This window comes from Protopterus annectens, chromosome 6.part0 (genome assembly GCF_019279795.1).
Source record: "Protopterus annectens isolate FY-2018-M chromosome 6.part0, PAN1.0, whole genome shotgun sequence".
NCBI classification, from domain to species: domain Eukaryota; kingdom Metazoa; phylum Chordata; order Ceratodontiformes; family Protopteridae; genus Protopterus; species Protopterus annectens.
The window spans coordinates 913,004,604-913,022,298 of record NC_056737.1 but is presented as its reverse complement, the minus strand read 5'-3'; the positions used below and the strand labels follow the sequence as shown (position 1 = coordinate 913,022,298).

At 41.5% G+C, this 17,695-nt stretch overlaps 1 protein-coding gene across 1 annotated transcript in view; it reads right to left on the bottom strand.

The window, feature by feature from the left end:
* WARS1 (tryptophanyl-tRNA synthetase 1) overlaps positions 1–17,695 on the bottom strand; it is a 572,087-nt gene that overhangs the window by 194,915 nt on the left and 359,477 nt on the right. Inside the window, exon 8 of the mRNA XM_044074563.1 lies at positions 16,716–16,828. Within this exon, the coding sequence (XP_043930498.1) occupies positions 16,716–16,828 (113 nt within the window). The remainder of the gene's footprint in view (positions 1–16,715; positions 16,829–17,695) is intronic.

The following is a 17,695-nucleotide window of genomic DNA, read 5'->3' as shown; positions in this document are numbered from 1 at the left end:
AGGAGCAAGAAAAAGTTTCCCCAACGGGGTACTTGGCTTTAATTGAAGACTTCGGTTCTGAAAATCGAATGCGAAAATTTCAGGAGTCGGCTGACAGGCACTTGCAAACTGCTTCTGCTTCTGGCACCGCGCGGCAAGAAAGACTGAATAAAATGGCATTGGCTGCATGTTTTATACCCCTGACAACCTGACATCATGGAAGAGGAGACAGCAACCGATGCAGGACCCAAGACTTAGATATTCAGGCTGACTATGCAAATGTAATGACTGCAACAGTGAAACACGAAGAACATCTAGTGTTAGTTGCACCTGGAGAATTTCAGATGCATTGTGTTGGGCAACTAGCCTGGAGGTGCGAATATCTTTGGTGAATATGGACACTCCTCCACTTTTAGTGTTTCGGTCTTGGTTTTGTGGCCGAAAAGCGTGATAAGAGTTGTAGCCTGGTATTGCAGGGGTGCTTTCTGGAGCCTTGAACCAGGTCTCAGTTACTGCACAGATATCAACGTTCTCCATTTTTAGGAGTGCCTCAAGAGAGTGCATTTTGAGGTTTAGACTTCTAGCACTGAGTAGCATTACCTTCAGATTTTGCATGCTTGTATCTGTTACGGTGGTGGTTTTGTCATTTGAACCTTGCCTAAAAAAGGCACTATAGGGGTGGCAAGAGCTTTAGCCAGTAACCTGAATCCCAGGGGTGACAGGTGCAGACCATCTCTGGCAGAGCATCGTGGTTTGTCGATCATGTCTTCCCAGGCAGACAGATACTGGATCCCATTTGAATGACACCAGAAGCTTAGCCAATTGTTGAAGTCAATCATTCTGTCTTTATACTGTGGTATCATTCTGGTTGAAGGCAGGATGCTACTCAGGGCTAGGGTCATACCTGCCTGGGCCACATGATCCGAGAGCTCTTCCATGTCTCTTTTCATGTAGTCCAGGGAGGTATATGTTGCTAATCGTAATTGTTTTGCAATGTTTTACTGAATAATAATTTTTGTGTTGTGTTTTTTAATTTTTTTTTTTTTTTTTTACTAATATTATATTCTTTTGTTTTGAATTGAATTTTATTTTTATAATTTGTGTAATTTGTAATTGGGAGCTGTTTCTCCTCTACTCTACTGAAAATGGACATATATCCAGCTAGACTAGCCCGGTTAACAAATGTAAAATAAAAATAAATAAATAAATGTCTCAAGTCATTCATTCCAGCATGGACAATGACAGAGTCGTATTTGTACTTGTTGTGGAGTGACTTGAGTGCATGCATTATGTGGCGGATCCTGGCACCCGACAGGCAGCTGACTGTAATTTTCCTTGTTCAGCCTGGTGAGTGGGACATCAGTGTGCCTGACTATAGAGTCACATATGACTAAAGTGTTGGGTACATTGTCTTGCCTTAGGGGCTGTTGTTGGGTGGCACACTGGTGTTGTGAGCTATGTGTCACTTTGGTTGTGACTGGTGTTTGTTTGTGTTTCAGCTTTGGAGGTCCTTGTTGCTTGGGCAAGTTAATGTTAAGGGGCTCCGCATATGTGGGTTTAGTGTTGCTATGTGTGGGTGTTGATGGTGTGGGTTTTGAAGGGCTATGAGTTGCTTGTGGTGTAGTGCAGGTGTTAACTTTCTCCTCTGGACTGTCTAGCTCAATCTTGGCCGAAGAGAGCTTTGCTTTCAGTTTGGTTATGTAAATGCATCTCTCACAGGTTGTAGTGTTGGGTGGTAGGAGGAGAGGGCTGTCTGTGTACATAAGGCAGTTGCCACATTGCCCCAGTATGCCCAGATTCACCAGGTGGACAGGAGAAATCACCGGAAGCTGACCCTTGGACATGCCTGCTTAGGTGCTTTTTTTTGTAAAGTATAAGAGCTGTTTTCCCTTACCTTTGCAGGGTACTTTGCAATTATAGGCTGTTTAATGCCTATGATTAATTTCTCCTTACTGACAAGGAGAGTTGAGTGCTTGTATCAGTTTCAGGCTTCCTAGTGCTTTCCAGCAGGTTCTAGAGCAAGTGCTAGTCACAGGGATTCAGATTTTAGTGCTACTACTGAGAAACCAGCTAGTTCTAAGGGGATTTCTGAAGAGCAGACTTTCTGGCACCTGGAATAGTTTAACTGTAGCCTCACAGTGCTGTACGATGCAAAAAATGTGCAAACACACGCATTTGTAAGCCAGAAAGTTGAAAGGGATAGAAATCAGCCCAAAAAGGCTGGTAAAATTACAATTTCAGAGCTGGAAACCACTCCTCTAGCGTTAGATAGGCAGTACAATGCTCACCAGTCCCACTGGTAAGCAGTAGGACTTCCCTCTACCACAGCAAGGTCTGGATAGCTCTGAGGACAGAAAATAAAGTCTTGAGACAAGCAAAGCCTGGGATCTGGACTGGCTAGGAAAGGTGGGAAACGAGCAAACAAGATAGTATTTTTTTTTTGGTTAAAACAGGCTAAATAATGCAATAGTACAGTAAATAAACACAGAAAAGGCTAACACACTTGAGTGTGTAGTCCTAAACAGTAAATGCAATTAAAACTCTACAAAATTAGCAAATTAAAACTTTTTAAATGAAGCAAGGCAAGTGCACAACTGAAAGACGATTTAAGAGGCAGTAATACAGCAGAATAAGTAGCTAGTCTACATATACAGAGAAATCAATATATACAGAAAAGCAGCTAAAACACACAAACAATTCAGATGCAGTGCAACCCAGAGCACTTGAGTTGTAGCAATATTAAGGCAAATACAGTTATAATAAATGCTCTAAAATATACTCTATATTTCCAAATGTTTGAGAAGCACAGTCAGAACACAAGGAGATTCAGGCAATTTTTAATTTTTTTAGAAAGGGAGAAAGGAGGAACAGAAGGCATTCTCAGATGTTCTCTCTGCATTAGGTAGAATGAGCTAATGACGCTAGACTGGGAGGAGTGTCCCAGATCAAATTTACAGTAGGGGCGGGCAACTGTAAAGCCACCGAGTATAACAACACACCAACAGGGAGGCAGGGTGGGGACCAATACTAAAGCTATTAACCTACACTCTTTAGACAGTAAACACTACATAAATCTTTATGACAGCAGTGAGCCACAAAAGGAAAGTTTTTAAACAGATAATGGAGCAAAGAGCCTCTACAGAATGCTTTTAACTGCAAACAAATCAGTTACCCGTGCAGATTGTTGATAGAAATAAAATGCAGTAAAAACTATGCAGCAGGCAATAAAAAGTGCTATATATAATATTGCTAGAAACAATAATCAGTATAAATAAGCCCAAAAAAATGGATACTTGTATATCTCAGATCAGAGTTGTAGTCAATGCCCCTCCTCCACTCTGCTCAGTGTATATAGACAGAAATCCTCTCAAAGTTGGGGCTTAAATACCAGAAGATACAACCTTCAACAACTTTTTTTTTTAAAAAAAACACAAAAGAACCAAGGCTTCTGCTAATTCAAGATGGCCTGTTCATGTGCTTTGAACAATCACTGTAAAGACAAACAGGCCCAGAGCCAGCAAATCTGAACTAGGACAATACTAAAGCTATTAGCCTACACTCTTTAGACAGTAAATACTACAGAAATATTTACGACAGCAGTGAGCCACAAAATGAAAGTTTTTAAACAGATAAAGGAGCAAAGAGACTCTACAGAATGCTTTAACTGCAAACAAATATCAGTTACCAGTGCAGATTAGTTAATAGTAATAAAATGCAGTAAAAACTATGCAGCAGGCAATAAAAAGTGCTACATATAAATTGCTAGAAACAATAATCCGTATAAATAAGCCAAAAAAACAGGATACTTATATATCTCAGATCAGAGTTGTAGTCAATGCCCCTCCTCTACTCTGCTCATAACTTTTTTTTTCCCCTATGGCTTGGGAGGGAATCTAGGCTCATGTCCTTGCCACAAAGAGTGTCCTCTGAACTTTGACGTATTGGTCTTACCTACTGACAAAAAAGTTAAGTTCTGAGGTAATTTGTTTTAGTGCCACCAAATACACTAGCCCTTGTCCCAAATAACAGCTTTTGACAGAAAAGTAACATTTCCCTCACATGAAAATAAATAAACAAACAAACATACATACAAAAATAAATAAATAAGGGAATCCCCACAAGGACCCAGAACTATCTATCTACCGAAAAAGGTGAGTAACAAGCTGATAGTAGAGCTATCTATCTACCGTAAAAAGGTGAGTAACAAGCGGATAAAAGAGCCGACAAGAGTCTGTAAAATAACCTAACTGGAAAATGCATATTCAGGTAAAAATATTTAAAGCAAACCCCCAATACCACAAGACCTAGCCCACAGACACAAATGTTAAACAGGTAAAACTCCCCCCCCCAAAAAAAAATATTAAATAAAATAAATAAATAAATAAATATTTGAAAGGCACATTTGAAATGACCACAAAAAACAACAAATAAAAGATTTGAGGCAAAATTCTTAGTGACAAAAACTGAAAACACCAGTTTTAACATCTAGTCATTATATTTGACAGAAAAAAAAACACATTTTCTCCGCAAAAATGATAAAATACAGGTATTCTCCAAATGGGCTGCTTATCTACCCTAACCCTGGTGCAGTACTATCAGGCACTCTAAGCCTGCAGGGAAGAGTGTACTTCGATGGCAAGAAAGTTCTGAAGTTTTGGCACCTGAGCAATTTTACATTATAGTGCTCTCCATTAGCTGCACATTGGCCAGAATAAGTGGAAGGTACCCTTATGCTTTGGAAGCTAGCCAGCTGGCTTGATCCTTGGCAGGATGCCCAGTATAGTTTAATCTATTGCAATAGTGATCCTTCAGAACTTGTTCAAGTTAAACTGCAGGAAGGGAAGGCCCTCCAGAAGTTTGGTGGGAAAATGTCCACCAAGCTAAGACTTATCAGAGAACAGTTTGATACTAGAAGCAAGTCCATTAGCTCAACATGGCTTCAAAACTACTGACCCAACAATATCCATATGCTCAAGCACACAGATGATACTATAAAGACCACAACAGCTATCAAGCTCATAAGGATCAGCAGAGTTTGTGCATGAATTCTACACTGTTATCTTCATCCGGTCAGCCAATGCAAGAACACCTGGGCCATCTTCAGTGACAGGAATGACTCGAACTGAATGAAGAGTGCTTAACTTCAAACTATAAAGAGGTTAAATAAGACTATCTCCAATTTATGATCATCGTCCATGACTGGATCCAAAAGAGCAGCTACAACAGAGCAACTTCCAGCAAGCCCATGAAAAACGCCACCAGTAGCTAGGTGTCTGCATGTATGAATACCAGGAAATCCTTTTGCAAGGCTTCAGTGACTATGGCCAACACACTGGGGGAGACACTGGGTAATTTGGAAAGCATAGATGAAAATGCTCTGTACAGGAACTGACTGACATCCAGAGCAAATTAGGGGAATGCTCTCTGCAGACTTCAAAGTCTGATGTGGTAAAAGGCATTCAACATGTCCACTGGTATTATGGGGGTGATTTGGGACAACAGAAACCAAGTCACTTACGACACCTGCGGGGAGCTCACTTGGAACCAGATATGACTAATAAGATGACTGAAGACGGTAATGTTCAGAATGAGAAAAAATCATCTATTCCTTTGAGATAAGAGTGTAGAATAAATCCCTAAACCTCCCATGAAACTAGGATAGTTTGTAAACCCCTCCCCTCATAAGTTAGACTCTGGGCCTATTCCACAAGTTCAAGTGAAACTGTTCTACCAGCAAAGATCTTTCCCGGAAAACGATCAGTAACCTCTAGAACGTGGCCAAGACACACCATATATAGGACCAATTAACCCACTGTGATGGTTTGGAAAGTCAGGAAGTAATCAGTATTGGGATGTTTAGTAAGCTGCTCTACTTACTGGGTGCTGGCATCCACCACTTTTTTGGAGGCCAAACAGGCACAGTTATAGTGCCTCCAGGTCACCTTGATAGGATCCCAAATGACTGGCTTCAGAGGTGGGATAACCCAGACTACCACATGCTTCTCTTACAGAAGACTTGCAAGGGAATTACAGGAGCAAGGCAGAGCGACTTAAGGCCAAACTGAACTGTTCCTCAAAGCATGAGGTCCTCTGCATAGAAAGGGTCATCCAGAAAAAAGTGAGTGGAGGCATGGACTCATAATTGATATTTTATTCACAGACACTGACCTTGGGATCCCCAAGTCATTACAGGTGCCACAGTGCAAGCCAGTTCCACTCTCTTCTACTAGTCACAGACCTCAACTCACCCAGTTAACAATAAAAAAGAGGGTTGTCTTACAAGATCAGGCTGATCAGTTACAACCTACAGCAAATCATCCAGAGATAAAGTGGTGCAAGAACCTCCAGATACATTCCCACCAGTGGAGGAAGCAGAGGGTACACCTCCCCAGTCGTCTCATCATTAACCAAACCTGATAATGGGTTTGGGCTTGAATCCTCATTAGCTGATGGTATAGTCAATATCTGCAGGATTTAGAGGTCTGGTGGAACAAAGGACTTTCCTCAAGGAGGTTGAGGCCTCCACCTGCTCTCTGAAGTTTTGTCTTTGCAGTGATGCCATGACATACGCCTGGGGTTTGAGAAGGCAGATCACCTTACTGGTCTCCACTCTAACAGCTGTTAACTGCTGCCATGTTCTTAGCCAAGACGTAGGGCAACAACCTCTCCTTTTTGGTTCTGAGTGGCTGAGTTGGACTTTGTAGCAGCTAATGGCATCATCTTTCTCAAAACAGTACAATGTCAGTGTTGGTCTTGACTGGTACTCTGTGCCATACAGACACTTTTTGTGCTGCTGATGTTTACACATGAGAATGCAGGACTTTGCTGGCAATAAAAAGGATCACGTTTCAAAGTCAGTATACAACCAAAAAGGAGCAGAAAAGCTCTGAGGATACACATGCTTAAAAAACTGATGAGCTGTGTTCTGGTGTGCAAATGTCTCTGAAGATGTGAATATACTGCCCTCAAAGTGCCGTATTCTGACTGACGGACAGGACATATTTAAAGCAAGGACCCATCAGGAGGGTCCTGGTGCTAGATAAGGAGATCCTTCTGAAGTAAAATACCATTTCAAAATGAAGACTAACTGTGGTAAACAAAATGAATAAACATTTGGAACTATCTTACTTCAAAGAAATCAAACATAAAAAACAGAGACTCAATCAGCAGCAGAGATTCCCAAGCAGTTTATAAAAACACGCCAATTGAAGCTAAGCAGGCTGATGTTGCAAACATTAGTGATGGTTTGCACTGCAGGTCTGGAATATCAAAGAATATTTTACTCTTCAAATGCAAATATAAGCTACAGCAATTAATGAAGGAACTAGAGAAGAACATCTGTGGATGCAGTCCTAATCACTGTTATCAATTAGAGTTAAGGTAAGAGAGCCTCTGGGAAGAATGATCATACAGTTTGCAGACTATCGTCCCCTGGTATCACGTACTCTAAGAAGAGTGATCATAATTACAGGAGGAAACTTTTTTTGGGGGGTTGCACTTAAATTAGTACAGAAGTGTGTCAGAAAATGATGACAGTGGAAGAACTGATCCTGTATAAGAAAAATTAAAAGCAAATGCAACAAAGTTGTCTGCAAAACAGAGCAGTTAGACAAACTTCTGACGGGAAGAGGGAGGCTTACAAAAGTATGCAAAGTGGAGGAAGAGAATAAGTAAAAAAGTCTTTTACAAGGATGTTACAAAAATGGATAAAAAGGCAAAGGCAGCTCTGAAGGAAGAGATGGCAAGGGCTGGACAAAATGTATTTTACTCTTACAATTCATAGGAGGCACTAGAACGGAATACATTTACTGGAAGGGGAGGGAGATAGACAGGTAAGTTTAAAAATGGTGAAGATTAGGCAGAATTACAGAAGGATTTCTGTATTCACACATTATTAGCAAGGTAGAACTGCCAACATGGAAAGGTGCAAACATGGATGGATGCAAATGTGGCTGAAAATTTTGATTCAACCCTTGAATCAGTTTTTCTTCCAACATCACTCTTTCAAGACCTCAACAGCAGATGGCCCAAATTCAACCACCCTAGCAAGGGGGGAATTCAAAATTTCAGCTTTAACATCCTCAGGCGAATTAAGAGAATATAATCAAGCAAACAACACAATAGAACCAGCAGCTGCTGCTATGAAAGAGGCATCAACTTAGTCAAAAGCACACATAAAAGAATGTTTGGCTACTTGACAAAAAGGAGCAATAAGAGCATTCATTTTAAGATCTGCACTCAGAAGAAGTAAAAGCAGCAATAATGTTTTTCATATTCTCAAAAGTAAGCAAAAACTTGAACATGTGAGCATGATAATTAAGAATCCTAAAAATAAAGAGTGGCAGAGGAATACACTCTTTCATAAATCTATCAAAAGTCTTTCCGTCCTTGTCAGAGTGGGAGTGATTAGGGCTTATTAAATGTTTAGCCACACTCAGATTTACCAAGGAATTCACTGCAGAACAGATTTGGGATTAGAAAACAATTTGTAAAATCAAGGAACTTTAGGAAACCCACATGCCTTCGTAGGGGCTGCAGACTGCGCAAGCTGCAGGTTGTAATAAAACGCATCCCTCAGTACTGGAACAACAGGAGTAGGCTGAGGACATTCCAGTGGTAATAAATGATGTCATTATGTTCCCATTGGTTCTCTTAGAAATTGTTTCAGAAACAGAATATTCTTCCAAGGGACAATCAGAACAACTACTCTGCTTAGAAAAAAGAGTCAGTCTCCTGAAAAAAAATAATAATTGTATCATCACAATTAATTCCCCATATGTCACACTGGGAATCATCCAAAAAAACAAAATCAAGAATTTCTTTTTTTTTTCTAACCAGTACTGTACATCCTGAATGAGAAGGGTTAAGAGCCTCAACTAGGCTCTGAGCCAAATCAAGTTAATCTTCCTTGTCTAAGGTAGGAGAGACAGGAGAAGGCAAATTTTAATCTACTTCATTTTGACAGGAATCTCCATAGAAGCAGACTGACTCCTGTCTGGGACATCACCCCTGCAAACAGGCATCTCAGTCTGGCTAGGAAGAGAAACATTTCCCCCTCTTTCCTCCAAGGCCTACAAGAGTGGCTCTCTCATGCCCACCAAAGACACTCCAGCAGCCACAGAGAATGTGTCTAACCTCCAGTCAATGGTAGATGAAGAGACTATAGCACAGGAAACACAGAAAGAACATGAGTGGTCCGAGGAGCCAGAAATGACTCCTGCAGAGTCAACCATCAGGAGCTAAGGCAAAGTTGCATCCTGCTAAAGTGGGAAAAGGCTGTCTAGAATGTCTTCTTACTGTAGCTGGAGGAAGAACCACAGAACGGGTACGTTGTTCCATGGGTAAGCTCAGAAGAAAGCCTGAAACTTGGATTAAAATGACAGCAGCAGTCGTATCAAAAAAGTAGTGTATCCAGCTTAAATACATTGATGAGCTCAACATACACTTGTCCCAGCCCCTAAATACAATTTATAAAACTTTACTTCATGAAAGTTATGGAGTAAATGTTAGAAAAAACAAAGTTTACACTAAAAGAAATTAGCACAGCCACAGTATCACCTCACATTAAATTCCTAGCAGAAAAAAGAATTTTTGTACTCCCAATAACATTCCATCTGTATTATGCATTTTCATTCTTCTTCAACCTTCGGATCTGACTCAGCCACCTTCTATAGATTCTAGGATCCTACTCTAATGCCCCTGACCACTGCAATACCTCAGATTGAGTTTGCTGCTATTATATGTATTATCACCACAAAATACAATTACAATGCCATGACAGAAAAGTGATAACTGAAAGTTCAAGAGCTCAAATAGAACTATGGCTCTTATTAACAATTCTGTTAAGTCTCTCCCAAAGACATGGACGTGGGAAGGAGGGAGGGAAGTTGAGGAAGAATGAAAATGGACAACGCAGACAAAATGTTATGGTGAGTACATAATTTCTTTGTCTGATGGTGTCATTTTCATTCATTCCTCAATGAATGGGACAGAGTCCCCGGCTACAGTAGCCTTGGGTGGCCTTCATGGGAGGATGTTGCAGAGAACTGCGGAACCAAAAGCAGTTCTATTTCTGCAGATGATGTCCAATTTGTAATGAGCAATGAAAGGATGGGTATTAGACCATGAAGCAGCTGCATAAATATCATCAATGGATGCTCTAACCTAAAAAGCAGCTGATATGGATATTTACCAGATTGAATGTGTCATTGGTTGTCTTGGTAAAGTTATGCCTCTTAAGGTAAAACATAGGAGATGCAATCTGTTATACACTGAGCCAGTGTTATTTTGAAACTGGTTTACCTATTCTATAATTAGTGAAGGAAACAAATAATTGATCAGTTTTCCTAAACTCCTTGGGTCCTCTGAAGGTAAAAATGAAGTTGTCTATGACTGTCAATAAGATGAACTTTGTACTCCTCTTTATTTTCACATTTGAGAAAGAAAACTGGCAAACTGATCACTTGATTGATGTTGGCTTCAGAGGCAACTTTTGGTAAAAAGGAAGAGTTTGTGCGCAAAGTCTGTCTGTCTTTGAGAAAAATCAAATATGGTGGTTTGGAAGATGGTGCTTGTTGTTCGGATACTTGTCTTGTAGAACTAATAGCCACCAGAAAGACAGTTTTCCAGGAAAGAAACTTTAGATCTACTTTAGCTGATGGTTCAAAAGGAGAATGTACTAAAATTTGAAAAGCCACAGTACAGTCCCAAGGTGGAATAGGGTCCTTTATTGGAGGTCTGAGTAAGGAGATACCCTTAAGAAAAGCCTTACATAATTTAGATGACTCTAAAGGAGAAGCACTGTCTCCGATGTGGTAGTTGTAGATGGCTGCTAAATGAACATTAATATTCGACAAATTTGCCCCACCTTGAAAAACAGAGGCAAGGAAATCTAGAATGCAGGAAGTGGGGCAGTAAAAGGATCTAACTCTCTTTAATGAGACTGAAAAGAGAACCTTTTACATTTACTTCTGTATATCTTCTTGTCGAAGGTTTATGAGATGAGATTAGGATCTTTCAAAGTGGGGAGGAAAGCCTGGAATGTCAAGCCATCATCGGAATTGGAGAAACCATGCGGTCAACTTGAGGCCTGCAATGTTCGGTTGGAATCTGCCATGACGGGTGAGATAGGAGGCCTGGACTGGGACCCAGTGTCCATGGAGAATGTACTAGGTGAGACCAAAACAAGGGGAACCACGCCTGTCAAGGCCAGAAGGGAGCAATGAAGATTACTGTGCTCTTTAACCAAAGTGCTTTCTGAAGAAACTTGGGGATCAGAAGCAGGGAAGGATAAGCATAGAGGAGACCAGAGAGCCAAACACAACTACAGCATCTCTCAGTGACTGACCCTGAGGTGGGTTAAGGGTAAAGAGAACCTGTTACATTTGTTGTTGAGGGGAGATGCAAATAGGTTGCAGCAAGGTTGACTCCATTTGTGGAAGATCATGTTCACCACCGACCGGTTGAGAGACCACTCGTGAGGCATGAAGATTGTCCTGCTGAGTTTATCTTCTAGAATGTTGAATTTCCCCAGTATGTGCATTGTTACAAGAAGGCAGTTGGATGAGATTGTCCACTGCCAAATTCTCATTGCTTCTCGACAAGCCAGGTAACATACGGTTCTCCTCGTCTGCTGATGTACCAAACTACTGACAAGTTGTCCATCTGTAGTGCAATAGTCCTTAGAGGGAGAAAGTTCTGAAAAGCCTTGCAACACTAGAAGCACCACTCTCCTCTCTAGGACACTGATATACAAATTGGTCTCTTCTGTTGATAACATGCCTTGAACAGTCCATTCCAAGTTATGCACCCCCACCCCAAATAGGAGATGTCTGGAGTCAATACAACATTCAGGGGAGGAAAGATAAATGGACGCCCTTGACCGATCTCAGAATGAATCCACCAGAAAAGAGACTTTCTGCAAGCCTGAGACAGTTTTATCAGATGTCTTAAGGGGGTGTTGATGAGAAGACCATTGCACTACTAGGGTCTATTGAAGAATTCTCATGTGGAGATTAGCAGTGGGAATTAAAGAAATTACAGCAGTCACTGACCCAAGAGAGTATGAGGACCAGGTTTTGCTGAAGGAGAAGGAAGAGTAAGAATCTGTCTGACATGCATCTACAATGTAAGAACTCTGTTTTGAGGCAGAAGAGCTACAGAATTGACTGTGTCTAAATGAGCCCCTATAAACTCCAACACTTGGACTGACTGAAGTTGTGATTTGTCCATACTGATAGTGATTCCCAGTGAGGGAGATAGCTGAAGTAAATAGTCTCTGGCTTTTACCAGCAGATACCTGGTTGTTGCAGTGAGGAGCCAGTCATCTACACAAGGAAACACTCTGAATCCGAGCAGTCTCAGGTGAGCAGCTGCCATGGGCTTGGTGAACATCCTGGAGGCTGTGGTGAAACCAAAGGGCAGCACTCTGATCTGATAATGACTGGCTCCCAGCTGGTAGCTCAGATATCTTCAAGAGTGCCTGGTCATTGTGATGTGACAGTACGAATTTTGAAGATTGATTGAGCACATCCATTCATCCTTCTGTAGGAAAAGTAAAATGGACTGAACAGTGATCATCCAGAATTTGGAATGCTTTACAAAGTGATTTAGATAACCGAGATCCAAGACAGGTCTCCGGTCTCCTGTCGTTTTTGCCACTAAAATGATCCTACTTGGTCTGGGGACTTCCTGAATGACTCTTTTGTCAAGCAACTTTTGGATTGCTTGAGCTGCTAGCTCCATCTGATTGGGTGGAACATTGGGGAGACTTTTCCTAGTTTTTATGGGAATGTGTAAAAAGGAAATTAAATAACCTCTGGATATGATCCATTGCACCCAATGATCTGATGGCTATCTAGGCTTTTTGGTGCAAAGATAAGCACCCCCCCCCCCAACTGCCTAGAGAGAGGGACAGTCGGGCAACCTTTTAGGAGCACTGGAAGAAACTGTCCGAGAAGGAATCTCTAGATCCTTGGTTCTGCAGACTCCCTCTGCCATGTGGGTGACGTCTACCATTATAGTTAATTCCCTCTCTACCTCTGGGGGAGAGATACCCACGTGATTCCTGGAAAGGACCTTGAGGTTACCAGAACCACATCTTCTTCCCACCTTGCTGATTCCTACAGAAAGGTCTCTGCAGGGTAGAAAACCGGATTCTGATGGCAGACAAGAGCTTTCCATTTTGTTCACTGTGGAACAGAATCCCTTTAAAGGTTGGCCCAAACAAACAAGATCCATCAAAAGGTACACTGATGAATAACACCTTGAAGGGCTCAGCAAAAATCGCACAACTGCATCCAGGCATGACTCCTTATGGCTATGCCTGAACCAACCGCCCTCCAGGTACCTTCAGCTGTATGCGAGATTATCCTCATAGGCACGTTTGTAACAGACTGTAGGGTGGTCAGTCATGAGGAAAATGACTTCTGTTCCTCTGTGTAATTTGGTGAAGTGTGCCAGGCAGTTCAGCGAATGCAGGGCAAATGTTGCTGACACATACACTTGCTTCCCAAACCTGTCCAATGACCTAGACTCTCTGTTAGGGGGAAGGACAGTGGAGCTTTGTTCAGCCAGCTCCTTTCTGGTAGCTGCTGCAACAACCATGGCATCTACAGGAATTTGTTTAGTCCAGTACTGTCTGGCAGCAGGGGTGCTTAAAATTTGTCCAGGTATTTGTGGATCAGTTCCACAGAGTCCATCTCCTTCCACTCCCTGTGGGGGACAAGGTCTATAGGCTCATCCGAAGTGTGCGTGTGTGGGGTGGAGGTAACCCAAGACCTAGACAGGCCACACCCTAAGGCTTCCAAGAACACAGATTCCTACTGGGAAGGGGTTTGTGAAGGCTGTCCACCTTTCTGGTGAAGGATCTCTAAGATGTCTCCAAATGACACATCGTCAGGTGGAGATCTAGGGGACCCTTCCCCTTCATTAAAATCGGTGTCAGCTGTGAGGGATACCTGTGGGGAATCCATGTGCCTCCTCTTGCATGTCCTCTTCTGAGGAACCTCCTCAGTGGGATGTTCCGGGAAGGTATCGGAAGAGATGGGGGAGTTCCCTGGTGGGAACTGCTTGGAAGCTCATCTAGGCTGGCTGTCCCTGAGGTGTAGAATGTGAAGACTCAGACACAGGATCCAAAGAGGAAACAGGGCATGGGAAAAGGAAGAGTCAAAACTACTCTGGGATGAGAGAATGCCCTCTCCACCACCTCAAATGCAGAGAGACCAGGAGAAGCAGATAATCCCACCCCAGCTGAGGCTATTGGAGCAGACAATTCCTGGGCTTCACCAACCCTCCCCTCTGAGGGAGGAGTCGCAGCAGAGCTATCCAGTGCCAAAGCTCCGAGAGGAAGAGATGGCTCCAAAAACTTCAGAATCAAAGTCAACCCCTCAAATCTGTTGTCAATGGTTCAGCTCTGACAGCCATTGTGCTCCAACAGTGATGGAGCTGATCGGGTCAGGAAAGTCCAGAGTCAAAGATGAAATAACATTTGGATCGGATAGTTCGACTCTTAGATCTAAGGACTCCAAAATGGCTGGTCGGATCAGAGAAGGAGCAAGTACAGGCTGGAAGGAAGCTTGATGGCTTATGGATCTGACAGGAGACAGAGCTGGCAGGACCCTCATCTGGATCTGTGTTCTGAGGAATTTTCATCATGCTATTCGCCTCCGTGGCTGTGGAAGGTGGTTTTGACAACTTCTTGGTTGTCTCTTGTAAAAAAAGGAGGCCTTAATCTTGGGGATACTGGCTCTGTAGAAAATCTAGGAACACAAGGCCAAGAAGATGTGACTGCAAATGGTGTCAGATCCGAAGACTTTGGATCTGAGGTCTTAGAAACCTTCTTAGGTGGCTCTAAGCAAGATGTGGGTTGAAGAGATCAAGCAGGTGAGCACTTACAGTGCTCCCTGGACCCCTTCAAATTTTGAGAGAGGATTTGAGCCCCTGAAGCCTGTAGAAGAAGCAAAGGCCAGAAGAAGGCCTTTTAAAATTAGCTTATTCCTCCTAGCACTTATTGCTCTCGTGTTAAAGGAAGCAGAGACAGAGCAAGAGGTGTTCAAATGTGTTGGGCCCAAGTAATAAATGCACTCGCTGTCGACATCGGAATTAGGAATCTTATGCTCACAGGACGTGCATTTCTTAAATCCAGTTGGCTTATCAGCCCTGATGGAAAACACAAGTCAAACAAGTAGACAGAAAAGTTTTTTTTTTTTTGGACAGTAGGAAGAAAGAAAAGCAACAGCTACCAGCAATGGTATAGGAAGACATTACCTACGGTAACAGGGAGGAATGGACTATCAACAATGGTACAACAAAAATACCGAAAAAAATCTTGGTAAGAAAAGTTACTGAGGGTAAGGGGCTTAGTAAATTAAAAATAGTAAGAGAAAACTATATAGCAAGGTATATAGAAAAAAGAACAATTTAACTGTTTACTTACTATAACCCACAAGGAGCTTGCGTAATCGCAATCCTGACCATCCTGAAGAGCAGCAAGCAAGACCTGAGGTATTGCAGTGGTCAGGGGCATTATGCGCAAGGGAGGAGCTCAACAGTCAGATCCCAGAATCTACAGAAGGTGGCCAAGTCAGATCCAAGGGTCAGATCCAAACCCATTCGTTGAGGAACAAATGAAAATGACAGCATCAGATCAAACAGTTTTAATTTAAAAAGTATTGTTTCAGTTAAAAAATGATTATGGAACTCTCAAAGGGCAGCAAAGGAGAAATACTAGCTGTAAATCCTTGAAAGCCCCCAAGAGGAGACTGCTTGAGCTATCAATGGCCTGGGTACATGAAGGTGCCATGAAGCTTTGGAAGTTGGCCAGCTGTTGTATCTCAGGTATAACACAACTCCTACAGCTAAAACTACTGCAGCAGTAATCATCTGGTGCTGACATATTAGCATTTCAAAGGCTACTTTCCAAACTGAACATTCCAATAGTAATTTAAACCCATAAGTTCTTCAAAACATCCCTCTTGAAATCACCCGCTAAGGAAATTTACACACATAACCTCCTCATGTGATTATATTCAGCATCAACTAACTTGCCTCACAGGTGTAGATTTCCTGCTTCAATGACTGCATTAATTAGGGATGCCCACGGTCTTGGGTTTAATTAATTGTAAGACTAGACACTACAGGTCATTTTTCTATCCAAAACTGTTAAGTGCAACAGAGCTGTTGTGCTGTAGCTGTAACAAAAAAACCCTTGATGTGAAACACAAATTATCTCAGCAATACAACGCAATGAATTATCATCTTGCATTGTTAATTTCACTCCTTTAATAAGCTGCTCAGTGTCATTTGACAAACTTAACCAGAAAATGGCCATTCACAAGTATTTATGACAAGTATATTCTTTTATATCAAATTCAGAAGGTGTACTCTAGAGATAATTCATTTTAAGTGAATTTTCTTTGTACAAAAACTTCTGTGTTGCTAACAGTCAGATTCAAGTTTGCTTATTCTCTCTGCCTTTACTGACAAACTTTACATCTCCTTTTAACAACAGTAGCACACTGTTTATCTGGAGTACAATTAAGCATAGTGCCACTGCTACTATCTATGAATAGGTCTTATTTATTTGTGTCACCTGATGTGTTGTGTTACTAATAGAATATTGTTGCACTAAGTTGCATTCAAGATGATGCACTCCCCAGAAACAATATGAAAACATGCAACTACTTAATGGACAGTTAAAAACTAAACACAACAAAGATTAAAATGCATTTTCTGACCTGATCAATGGCACAAGGAATAAGGCATGGAATATCCGTTCGGTTGTTAAAAACTTGTGGGAATGAGTTACTAAAGGATGGAGCAGCTTGGATAGCTGGAAAACTGATCTTACCTGAAAAAGGAAGCCAGAAATGTAGATCTTAGTTAACATGATGGGAATATTTGTAACAGTATGTTAACTAGCAACAAGCCGCCAAAAATACCAACATTGAAGCAATCAGCATGACTTTTCATGTCTAAGTGCAGCAGAATAGACTGAAGCAAAGCCTAAATCCTTTGACAGATATGAAAAAGGTACTTACTGATTTTGATATTTTGTAAAGAAAATTAATTAAAATATGATTACCAAAATTACCTGAGACAAAGTGCACTGATATGGGAGCACTCATCGTGTTTGTAGATCTAAAAGGAAAGGTTATTTGTCCACAAAAGGATCTTAATTTCCTGTTAAAATGTAGAGTACAGCTTTAAGTATCCAAGTTTACTGGAGCCATATTCAGATCCAAAGACCTATACATCTCTTCTGTGCTTGGGTTAAGGGTTGTGCTCACCAGTACAATTCTGTCTTCTAGCCCCAACACACAAAAATGAACAAGGTGATACTCAAAATACATTTTCAATAAAAAGGTTTACTGCAGTATAAACTTTTCTTGCTAAACATTCTTCCATCCCATTTCTTCATTCTTTTATACATATATATTAACTTATTCTGAGCTGAAGTTTATCCCAGCACTGAGCAGGCAGGATGGCATGTCGTTCCATCACAGGTCTCACACACACATACCCACACATATACACCGACACCCACAAATACACATACCCACACAGCAACACAGACAATATATTTGGAGTGCTGTTTCTTGGATGAGGCATTAAACCAAGGTCTCATCTGCTTGAATCTGGTGGTAGTTCAGGTGGATGAAAGTGTAGGGGGGCTTTTTCATTACAAGCTCATAACAAAATGTCAAAATTAATCAAC